Here is a 12,958-nt window from a genome sequence, read left to right as displayed (position 1 = left end):
ATTTTTTTTAAATCCTAAAGCCTTCTGTTTACTTCCAGGTTTAAATTACATTTTGACTCTCATATTTCCATTGTATTCCCATATTTTTGCACCAAACAATATTCAAATGCGATTTAATCAAAGTTTTCAAATGTCTACTGTGAAATCTGAGACGAATCTGAACTTTGAACCGAATCTGCAGCACATTTCCTGAATATCTGTACTGTTCCTATGCGATTCTCACTGGAGTTTGAGCTGTTTTCTGCACGGCACAGTATTCCTCATGCAGGTGCCACTGAGGGGGTCGACATCCTCCACAATAACAAATGGAGCCTCCTCCAGTGTAACAATGGACAGGTGGTCATCCTCTCGCTCCCCAGCATCCGAGTACAGCTCGAACCGAGGCCACACATGGTACTTCATTGCCAGAGACCCGTTCTCCCATTTACCGACCTGTGAAAGTACAAAGAGGGCAAGATGAGAGCTAAAGCAGGGAGAAGCAGAACAAGTGACATAATGAGAGGGTGCAGAGGTTGAAGTGGCTGAGATTGGATTAGTGCAGGCTAAATTTGAGGAGGGCAGAAATCTTGAATTGAGATTAAGAGAGATAAAGAGTAAATGGAGGTTGATAATTACATCAGGAAACTGTGCAGTCATGAGTTAAGAGAAATCAAGAGAGAAAAAAGGAGAAATGAGGAGAGATACCCACCCTGTCATACTGCCTCTCCTTATCTAACAGAATAATAACCAACTTTGGGTGCATCTGAAAACCGTCCTCACTAAAGGAGAGGTTGCGCCCTTCAAATGTCACATTCATGAGATACCTGAAGAGAAAACAAAGGGAAAATATCAGAACAAGCACATTTGATGGTTATTAACACAAATGCACCTTCCTTTCTTCTTCAGCAAAAACATTTTCAGAAAAAGTCAAAGGAATCTACAGGATCCCTCAATGTCAGCATCTTTCCAGTTTACCTATAGTGTATGGGTTTCTGTATACCATGTATACAAATACCTGTACGTCCACACACATTTATAATGCAGGAAAGCAGGTTTGTTGCTAGAGGCTATAGCAAATAATATTCACAATGGAAAATATGAATCTGGCAGTCTCCTGGTCACAAAACCATTATTATGACTTTAAATCCACTCAGTTGGAGAATCTTGAGGAACTGTTATGGCTTTCATCATAACAAAATACAAAAGTCATGAACCCAATATAATAGTAAGTTAATAATCCAAGGGAAACCATTTATTAGAAGTGAGTAATATTACATGCCAGATTTTTTCTAATACCTGTTAACTTAGCCTTCAAGTAAGCCATCCAAGAATGCATTAATAGTAGCTATTGTTTTGGAAGTAGCACATTTAAACCAGTTTATAATGCCATTCTTTGCCATCTTAAAATAGTATCCAGTACACACAAATTGGAAGCCAAACTGTGTATGAGACAGCAAATATTGCATGGTGAACAATTTCACCCAAATGTCAACCTTTTTTTCCAAAAACAGCATGCTTGACCCCTATCACTTAGGAATTAAATCTTGTCACGCAACCTTACCACCCATAGTGTCTTGACACTGCACAGATCTGCCTATAGTCTTTGCCATGGTCAACCACAAACTGTTTATTTCAGTGCTGACAGAGTTAGCTAATTTATTAACTACTTTAATAACAGATCATACTAAGTTAGCAAGAAAGCCTCAGTTTCTGCCCTTCAACCTTGGAGTCCCACATGGCTCAGTATTTGGTCCTTTAATATTGTTTTATCTACATTAGCACCTGCACCTGCAATGCCATCTAATCACAGTGTAAATTTGATTCTTCCTCACTGGCCCACCAGAATTAGCCAAATAACATCTACAAGTTCATACAGAATGCTTCGTCCGAGTAGTAATTAACCTCTTTCGTGTCACTAACCTACTCCACAGACACATTTGGGCAGTGCTTAATGAACTGAGTCTAGTGACTCGTCTTTACTGACCTCATCTAGCACTTCGACATCTTTACTGCATAAACAATGTTTTAGCATTCTTATAATGTGTTGTTCTTCTTGCTGTCCTTGAGATCCAACTTAGCACTTGACGACTTAATATTCTCGGCCACAGTTTCAGCTTTTGCCACTTACGTGATATAGGAGTTCATAATAAGAAGAAAAAGAAATGAAGGTTTATAATAAATAAATATAAACACATGCACAATAATAAAAAAGAATATTCAACTAATGAAATCAAAACCCATCAGTAACATTATACAATATTCATAGGGGAAAACATGGCAAGTTAACTTTTCCAGCTACACTAACTTCTTTCGAAGATGAAAATAAAACAAAGATGACGGGAGTACATTTACAGGAAATTACTATTTAGGTCTAAATACTTTTAATCTTTACATATTTATTTAAATGTGTTATTTGCTGATTCTTTGTGAAATTTTCTAAACATTTCCAATAAAAATTTTAAATCCTACACCAAATTATTTTCAGCATACTACTAAACAAATGTCTCTTTTCTCAAGCAGAATGTTTGGTATATCTGTACACATAGTTATTTTGATTAATTATATAATCTATCATTTTATATTTTTACATTACCTTTTATGCTATTTCATGAAATGTTTCATAATCAAATGTTACATGAACTGAATCTGTTTTTCCTTGGCAATAACAGTGGAAATGTTTGATAACTCTAAGTTATGTGCCTATACATAAACTGACTTTCATAAAAATAAACCTACAGAGAAATATTATGTTTGAAAACTAGCCCTACAGAGAAATAAGAAACTGTGCCTTTTCCATTTATTTTCCCTTTTCCATCAATTCACCCTACTGTGTCAAACACACAACACTAAAATCCCCACACTAATAAAAGACATCAGCAGTAAAACATCATGAAAATGAATCACATGGGCAAGTTGTAAGTCGTTTCCCTTTTCCGCCATCAGGGTGTAAAATTTATGACGTAGAAGAACTGACCCAATTTAGACAGTGACAGTAAATCAGTCCGTAGTCAGGTGCGTGTGTTTGTGTGTTTGTGCCCTTGAGCAGCGATATGCGCACAGATTATCATCATAACATGAGTATCATGTATGTGTGTCAACAAGTTTTGTGTCAGAGCCAGAGAAAACTCTCTGCTGCACTCCTCGCTCTCTTGCCTCCATCTGTGGGCTGTCGTCGCCATGACAACAATCGGCCTCATGAAAACGACTCACCACACAGGAAATAAATATCTGCTCTAAACAAGAGAACAAGAAAGAGAAATATACAAATAGAGAGAGGCTAGCGAGAAGAATGACCAAACAAGTAGTGTGACATGTCTCATGCATGTACAATACAATGGAGTAAGATTGTGAAGCAATGTTGTAGTAAGCTAACAACACAAAAAATGGGCTCTTGTGAGGAGGTCTATAACATCTGGACAAAGCTAACCGTTAGCATTGCCATTCATCTCAATGGTAGTTGCTCATCTGAGGCTCACAGGAGGCTTTGGAAGTAAAGTAGCAACTATGGGTCCTGGGGAGGCGCAGGAAAATGGAAATGTTGAGTCCAAATCAGACTTTTAATCAAATATTTGTTTAGATTTAGATTTGATTTAGACTATGTTTAGTTTTGGTGAATGTTTTGTTTGCAAAAATGGATTTAGTCAGAAAACATAGTGGTCGTCAATGGATATTTGTTAAAACAAGACTTAAAATGTGTTTTAGACATTTTAACTGCAATAGTTAAGTGTACATCTGATCCGTTTAACCTACAATCACACAGACACGCACCATCAGTTCCCGAATGGGTGTGTTAGGGCGGAAAGTTTTGATTCCTGACAGAAAGTATGTACAACCCCAAACTAGATAGAATGAAAGTGAGAGGATGTGTGTGAAAGAGAGAGAGACAGGGAGAGAGAGAGAGAGAGAGAGAGAGAGAGAGACCCACCAGCATATAAAATGTGTTACCATGGTGCCCACAACCATAGCAATCTCCAAGCAATCTGCTGTGTTGCCATGGGAACAGTAATCTCGCCTGAGAGAGTGAGGGAGAATGAGAGGAAGAGACATGGAGAGAGAGGTAGCGTCTTTTGTACTTACAGCGAGACGCATGATGCAGCACAGACCCATTTATCTGTCGCTATAAATACAAACAGATCAATATCGACAAGACAGACAACCAGATTTACCGTATACGAAATTTTTCAGTTCTAGCATTGATCTGCCATTAGAAAACTCATCTGCAGATTTACCGTACCCATACATTTAAAACCACAATCATTCAAGGGTCTATGAATGACTTGATCTTAGATTCAAAGGTTTCCTCTCATGTTTAAATTTGGCCCTGACATAACATCTCCTGGCTTGACACTTTTTCGTGATACTGTGAAATCGCCTCTCAGGTCAACAGGGTACAGTTTTAACAACCATCGTAAACTTGAGGGAGTGTGAGGACTGTATGCAATTATTTCATTAACGTCTTGTTAGGAGCAGGGGCATTTTCTCAGAGGAGCAAGGGTTGTTATTGTTAACTAAAGGTAAAACATTTATTTAATTCAAATAAAAGTGAACTGCAGCTCTATAAACTTCGTTCTTCTTCGTTCTTTGTTTAGAAGTAAAAATAAATTGTAAATAAACACCTTTGCAGTGATATACGGTTAACGAGCATCCCGACATTGCTTAGAGCTACGTTTAGATGAATATGTAAATATGCTGTGCGCTTTCCTCTCAATAATAAAAATTTTCCCCTCAACAATGACAGCGGTGAGAAAAGACCAGTTCAGGAAGCATCAGCGATTCACCGGCATCATGACGACAGATGAGTTCATTAAAAATACACTGTTATGATAGTTTAATTATAAAGTATATTTGAGACTATAGACTAAAGGCCCGTTCACACCAAGAACGGTAACTATAAAGATAACTACATTAGCATCCACACCAGTGGACGTTATCGTTCAGTTTATTCTAAACTCGTGCTTGTCTGTCACTTTAAATGCTCCAGCTTGTTACAGCAGTGTGGATTCTTATTGGCTGTCAATGTTTTTATCGTTCATTAGCTGAATAAAATCGTTCTGAAAATTATTCCAACGATATTTTCAATATAGCTGTGGTGTGAACTCTGCTATTCTTTAATATTGAGAATGATTTTTAGAACTATATCTTTATCTTTTTCTTTATTTCTGCAATGTTTTAAATGACCAGTGCTGCATCTATTGGGTTCAACTGGACAGGCTAAGAAAAACATTAAAATTCAACAACAAGTCTTATCAGCACATCTTGTGCGCCACTGTCACAAAACTGCCTGACACACACCTAAACTGCGCATACACCATTATTGCATTTTAAATTTGACGACTATTTGGAATTCTAATTTTAATTTGACATGTCTAATGAATAATATAATATTATAGAAATAATAATGAAATAAGTAAGGTTCCTTTAAAAAAAAAATCACATGAAAATGATCAACAGTATAATATTGTTCAAACCACTCATTTTGACAAAGTAACGCTGTCCAACAAAGACAATCACAGAAGGAGGCAGTGTCTCTTTAGCTCCCCTGAGCCCACGGGTGTCTTGCACCTATTGTTTTTGATGGGGCACCAGTGGCGGTCCTGACTCACTTGGTGCCCTAGGCAAGATAAGGCATGACCAAAGAAAAAACTGCTTTAACAACTTAATAATTCTTTACATAAAAAGTCCAGGGGTAGTGGTACAGTTTCCCTTTAGTATGTAGGTGCACCCAGGTTCAAATTTGATTTTGAATTCAGCAGGAAAAAAAAGATCACACCCGAATATGAGCCAAATTTGTTATATGGAAAATAGTTATATATATATAGTGATCTGCGGAAGGTGATTGGACGGAACAAATATGAATGCATATTGCACAACCTCTGGCAATGGGATAACGCCTGCCCATCATGTTTGCAAACGGTTCACAAATTGGCCTGGGGGGGTCAAAGTGTTGGAAACGGACAAACTAATTAAAAAGTAAACAAGTATCCCACTCAGACATCCCACTTCTGCTCACATCTAAATCGAAATGAACTTGAAATGACTTTAAATGATCTGTGACTGAGGCGATTTTTAGCGAGCATCTCCGTGTCGGCAACCTTCATGACACCAACTGTGTTTACAGAGGATTAGCTGACTAATGGTCTGAAAATAATCGGACTATAAACAAATGCATGACACATAAAATATGCTTTTTACTTTAGTGTATTTTTTTTAAAACTCCCCCTGTAGCCAATCATTTTATACCTTAAAACTCATCTTTGATCACCAAAATGACATATTTAAATGTTTTTTTTCCTTGAAAACAATTCTCTTCATGCCTTAAAATAGCTTGAATGTAACTCTACACTCTTGCCTCATTTAGCCCCGCCTCCACTCACTCACACCAGCTCAGAGATCCACTCGTTGACGATCACACGTTGTCGTGATTGGTTACAAGGTAGTTTGTGACGTCAGAAACACCAACGTCAAACCGCGTTTTTGAGACTGTCTTTGGTTCACTGCAGTTCTAAGGAGAAAATACTCAGCAATGGTGTTGACTTATGAATTTGCACATGGTTTGTCTTAAAGCAGATTAAAAACACCACATAGACATATAAACAACATTAAAAGCTGGATTTTCACCTCAGGGGGACTTTTAGTAATATAAAAAGTTAATGAGACTTTGATATGACTTGGTTTTAATAAACATAATATTTATTAAGGAAAGTTCCCCCAAACATGAATATGTTAATGGGGGGGGGGGGGGGGGGGGGGGTGGACTGTCCCTTTAAAGCTGCAGTAGGGAGTTTTGAGAAAATGTTGACTTAGCCTGAAAATTTGAACAAGGACAACTTACAGGTCCAACCCCCTTGCTCTCTTCTACGCTACAGCCCTCCCTCCACAGCTCCTCCCTCACAGCACCTCCCCCACGGCTCCTCCCTCCACGGCTCCTCCCTCCACAGCTCCTCCCTCACAGCGGAGCCTGCCGTGAACACGCAGGCTAGTAAGCAGGACCACCGATGACGGCGGATTACAAACAGTTATGAAACCATTCACTAATAGGGACGTAACATCAACAATATGCTTTACATTGACTATGGCCTGCCCATACTTTGACTACAAACTTGGTCCTCAAATCATTATGTATTTTGCAATACATGTAACTTTATAAGGTTGCACTCTTTCTATAAGTTATAGCTACTAAGATAACGTTAAAGGATTAGTTCACTTAAAAAAAAAACTTTTGCTGATAATTTACTCACCCCCATGTCATCCAAGATGTCCATGTCTTTCTTTCTTCAGTCGAAAAGAAATTAAGTTTTTTGATGAAAACATTCCAGGCTTTTTCTCCATATAATGGACTTCAATATGACACAAACGTTTCGAGGACCAAATGACAGTTTCAGTGAAGCTTCAAAGGGTTTTAAACGATACCAGACGATGAATAAGGGTCTTATCTAGTGAAACGATCGGTCATTTCAAAAATAAATAAAAAACTTTAAGTTTTATAAGCACAAATGCTCGCCTTACTCTGTTCTGTGATGCACGTTCGTGATCCTGTTCGAACTCGTTCATCCAAATGAACAAATCTTTTTTCGAGTCATTCGTTCGTTGAATGAACCAAATGACTCCGAAAAAGACTCGTTCAAAATGAACAAATCTTTTTTCGAGTCATTTCGTTCGTTGAATGAACGAAATGACTCGAAAAAAGATTCGTTCATTTGGATGAACGAGTTTGAACAGGAGAGTCACGAACGACGGTACGCGCTCGCGCTGTGCAAGAGAGGGGTGATCAGCGCGTACATGAGCGTGATTGACACTGCTAAGACATTCCTCCTGGCTCTGATTGGTTGTTTCTGACCGGGAGCGGTGTATTTCTGCAAATGGCAGTAGGACCACAGGGAGGAGCCAGAGGAGCTTGATTTTTTTCACAGATTATCTGTCTAATATTCTACTTTCAGGACATAATGACAGTTTTAACAAATATTTGTTTACAAAAGCTACCTACTGGAGCTTTAATATAAACATAAAAAAATATCATAGTATGTACTAGTTGCTTGTTGATAATGTCAGGTAAATGGTGTACACATTTAGCATGGAAACCATGTAAAAATCAAATGAAGCATGAATTTACCTTAAAATCCCAAACAGGCTTTGCCTTCTCTTTCTTTTTTTTTAGAAGACCACTAGAGGGAGGAAGGCTTCTGGAGGTAATTACAGTCTTTGCCCACCAGCACTGGATTATTTTAATGCATCATCAACACGAGGGCGACAAAAATCTGCTGAGGATTTATAGCGCAAGAGGTATTATAACATTACAACATTAGTTAACCTAAACAGGATTTCGGATTAGCTGAACACTGATGGAATCATACTTCAGTCGCCCATATTCACAGCCACCCACAGTGCATTATAAGAAAGTGGATGTGGGCTGTGGAAGTGTGTATAGGTTTTTCTAGAAGTCTGTGTGTTTATGTATGCATTTTTAATTAAAGCAAGTTACAGGCTCCTGGGTGAACCAGAGATTAATTACCTTTACTTACACAGGACACCATGTAATGATCAAACCCCTTCCCCAGGGAAGCCTGTGGGCCTTGTAACACAGCGATACACCACCACCACTATAATGGAGCTAAAACACACACTAATACATAGACATACTTTCTCTTTGTGTCAAGGCACACAAACACACCTTTGGGAATTGAGCTGTGTGTAAGCTAAAAAAAGCCAAATATTTTGTAAAGGCAGACTGTTCATCTTGTATTTTGTATTCTATAAGCAAACAATAAATGGAGACCGGAACAAAGTGTGACGGAGCAGAAACGGAGGGATAGATCGAGAAGTGCAAGACCGGAGGGAAACCGCATGGGTTCACCAGCAAAAAGTGTACAACTGATATCTTGACCTACTTCTGAAGAGTTATTCTCAGCGTCTTTCAGCATTGCCCAAAAGCATAATAAAAACATCCACAACCATCTCATTAAACTTTCTGGGCGTCAGGTCTACTGGCCGCAGCAGCCGGAGGGGCTACAATTAAGTCAAGTGGAGAATAAAAGCCTGGCAGCTTCACAAGCCTTAAGCACCTCAGAAGAGTCAAAGCATCAGAGAGACAAGGAGGGAAAACACAAAATATGCACACAAACCAAAAAACATACACACACGATCCATTTATAATTGTATACATTTTAATACTCTGTAATTTTAACAGTAAAAAAAACTGTAAAAAATTATACAGTAAAAACCTGTTAATTGGTTGGTTAACAATAAGATCTCTTACTACTATGTTATATGTGTGTATGTAAATTAAAGTAAATATAAAGTTTTGGAAGTTAAAAAAAAAGTTTATTAAATTTTATACTACGGGGCAGTTGAATGCTTGATTTTGATTGGTTGACGATTGTTTTCAGAGATGTGCAATTATATTCAGGGAAATGCACGGCTAAAGTAGTTCCAGGCAGGACTTGACCGCATTACAGTTCCATATCACTTCGCCAAATGATTTCAGTTATTTCAAAGGTCTTTACAGCCTACAGATTCAAAACCAACAACGACATTGACCAAGTAAATACATATAGTAAACAATAGGAAAAAAAACGACCAATTATTTAATTGTATTTTATTTTTTTGCCAAAAAAAAAAAAAAAGTTTAATATGTATTAGTAATACAGTATTACGCATATTAGTTATTATGGAAAAGCACATATCTCTTTCTCGCGCTCTCTCTCCCACTCAAACGCATACACATACAGTACGGACACACTCGCACAGAAAGGCGTTGTCAGTGCTACTCTGAAGGTTTTATCAGTAAAATAGTTCATCAACTTAAAAGATACATGCCGTTTCTCACTAGCGGGCGTAGTTTCGCTATTAGAAGACGCTGGTGCATCCATAAGTAATTGAATAACTTTCAACCTCATTACCACAACTTGATTATCATTTCTGAAATGTATCAAAACAAAAAAATGTATCAAAGGTCTATTGAAAACTGAAAACCTGTTAAACAGTTTTTGGAAATAAATAAAAATAAAACACTGAGTTTCTAAAAACAAAGTGTGAAAATGAAAATTAGAAGAGGAATAATGCTAAAGGGTTTTAGAGTGGTAATTAAGGTAATTATATTTTTTGGAATATCTGGCCATATTCCAAATATGTGTAAACTGTCTTTAAAATACATTTCAGAACAAAAAAGCCAGTAAATTGATTAAATCATTAAAATTCTAGCATGATCTGAATGAAATCAATTTTTCGCAAGAACAACCCACACAATGTCCTTGCGATCAGTTTATCTGAGATAAGTGTGTACCCTCATTTAACCCCACTCTCAACCTTTATAGGGTACATGTATTACATCTAACCTTCTACAGCCATGCCTAATCCTTCAGCTGACCTTCAGAGGAACCCCTTGAGGCATTTCCAGGCCCTTAACCATCACAGAACATGACCCATCCAGCTGAAAAGCCCTCCATCACCGCTGACAGATCCACCGCAGAGCATGGTGGGTGTTCCAGAATGATAATATAGAATCTTGGAATGCCATTTAAATCGTCTCCATCATGGTGGAAACGGATCATTAGAGTCCTCGAGGGGTTACAGGGTCCGGTGGTTCTCATTCAGCCCACCTCATAAGGCTGTCATTCAAAAGCTTCTTGTGTGTGCGTGTGCACGCATATGTGAGATCCTAAGTGTGCACTGCAGGGTGATCGAGAACAACCTGCACTCCCAGAGGACTCCAAACTAAACTATTTTCTCTGGTTAGTACTTTTCTTCCTATCTATTCTTATGCTCTCCAGCATTCATAAGACATTAAAGTGTGTCCTTATCTTCTCATCGGACAATTCAAAAATCCACTTCAGCGACTCTAAAAGGCTACACATCTGCCTAATTACACAAATGCAACCATCTTGTTCTAGCAGATACAATGTCCTCTGGGTAATTGTTGTAAACTCACCATTCACAAATAACATAAAAGTGTCCCCCCCCCCCCCACCCAGCACTCACACACTTAATTACTTGTTTCTCTCATTTAAAACCAACAAAGCTTTCCACAACAACACAGTTATATGTCTTCATAACATGCTCTCCAGGCTACAGATTGTTCCAGAAACATTATAAATGTTTAATTTAACATTTAAATCAAACCTCAAGTGGTGTTTTTTTAATGATCAATGGTGCATTTGTACGTAATTTGCATATTAAATGCACACACAATGTGTTATCGACTGGTCCGTGTTCGAGCTATGCGCTGGAATTAAGTGCTCCTTTACATACAAGCTTAAGAAAGCATCTTCCAAAAATGAGCATTGAAATGGGTATTTAAAGGTGTTTTTAAGGACGGCAGACTCAAGCGATCAGAGGATTGTTGAATTTTTCACTGCTATCCACCCCTGCAACACTTTACACAGACAGCAGTTTAGCAAGAGTTTAGCAAGAAAGGAAAGAGTCTTTGGCTAAGAACTAGTGAGACTGAAGTAAACAGAAAGTAACCGCAGAAGAAAAGCGATTTATGAAGTAAAGGGGAAATATGGAATAACTGTAACGCTCAATAATACTGTAAATAACTTTTTTTTAAAACACTACCGCCTTTTATGATAATCAAGGCTGCATTTATTTGATCAAAGATACAGAAAAACAGTAATATTGTGAAATATTCGTACAATATGTTTTCTGTTGCAATATATTTTTTAAATGTAATTTATTCCTGTGATGGGTAAGCTGATTTTTCAGCATCATTACTCCAGTCCTCTGTGTCACATGATCCTTCAGAAATCATTCTAATGTGCTCATTTGTGTTTAAGTAACATCATTTATTTACCTTCATGTTGTTCCAAACACGCATGAATTCGGTTTTCTGTACAATAACACAAAATATATTTAATCTTCTTTTGTGTTACATCGTACATGTTTGGAACAACATGATGGTAGGTAAATCATGACCAAACATTTGAGGTGAACTATCCCTTTGAGTTTAATTTTTAATGTCGTTATTGTTTTTAAAATACATTTCGAGGCCTGATTAAGTATCAATATGTTATTAAAAATCTGCAATGGTACTGTATACACAGCTATAGACACTCTAGACCAGCGGAAAGGTGAGTCCGTCGTCTGTTCTGCTGAAACTAGCACATGAAGAATCCACAGAGGAAACTCGGTATGCGTGTGCCACAACTGTTCATATTAAAGTGTGGATGAGAGGTAGATTTGAATCTGTTACTGTTGCTTTTCACCCATGTCTCTTTGGGATTTAAAGTGTGTTATATTAAAAGACGTAAAGAGAGAGCGAGAGAGGCTTCCGCTGTTGTTCCATTTGGCTTCCTAATCCTGCTCTGCCTCGAGCATTCAATTAACTCCTCACCAGCAGATCAAATGACTGGCTAAAAGAGAGTGTGACCGAGCCTAAACGCTAATTAATACTTAGGAATCAATGCCCCTCAATACTAAATGTCAAATAACAGTGCAAAAGAGAACAGAGGAGCTCAGTTGAAAAGCTCACTTTTCTATTACGATGGATATTTATGTTTTTAAGATGAAAACCACAGCCGGCCGGTACAGACACGTGGGCGCGGGCTGAATGTCAGAGGAGACATAATGGGGAGAGAAAAGTGAAAGGTGCTCTGTGCCAGACACTTCAGCGAGCAGCTACAGCAGACCCACATTAACAATAATGTACGTTCCATTCCTCTCACTTTTTCTCTTTCGTTGTCCATTTGTCACTCTCACTCGTTCTTTTTCTCCGGGTGTTACAGGTGTCTAGGACTCTAGGACTCGCTTTATTAGGATCCGTCTCGGCTGATCCAATCACAGGTGAAAAGGATTGTCAATTACCTTTTACAATTACAATTTGAAACATGCGTTTCAAATGTATCTCCTGTGGCCATTTGTGACCCCATTTCGAAGGAAAGGTTTCTGACTCCATTATGTTACTGTAAGGGATGTAAATAGATTAAAAATCTATTTAAAATTAACTGATTAATTAATTAATGCCAAATAATTAATTATTTTCAAT

The 12,958-nt window shown here is 37.9% G+C and overlaps 1 protein-coding gene across 2 annotated transcripts in view; it reads right to left on the bottom strand.

The window, feature by feature from the left end:
* The window catches only part of grin2bb (glutamate receptor, ionotropic, N-methyl D-aspartate 2B, genome duplicate b), a 170,602-nt gene that overhangs the window by 18,881 nt on the left and 138,763 nt on the right, over window positions 1-12,958 (bottom strand). For both annotated transcript variants that reach the window (XM_077246368.1, XM_077246369.1), the window contains exons 6-7: window positions 689-803; window positions 224-432 (exon numbers count right to left, since the gene is read on the bottom strand). In XM_077246368.1, the coding sequence (XP_077102483.1) occupies window positions 224-432; window positions 689-803 (324 nt within the window). The remainder of the gene's footprint in view (window positions 1-223; window positions 433-688; window positions 804-12,958) is intronic.

The sequence above is a fragment of the Siphateles boraxobius genome, unplaced genomic scaffold, assembly GCF_051911475.1.
Source record: "Siphateles boraxobius isolate OS27281-9 unplaced genomic scaffold, OSU_SipBor_1 29, whole genome shotgun sequence".
In the NCBI taxonomy this organism is placed as follows: Eukaryota; Metazoa; Chordata; class Actinopteri; order Cypriniformes; family Leuciscidae; genus Siphateles; species Siphateles boraxobius.
The sequence above is the reverse complement of the archived record's forward strand: the minus strand, read 5'-3'. Positions and strand labels throughout refer to the sequence as shown.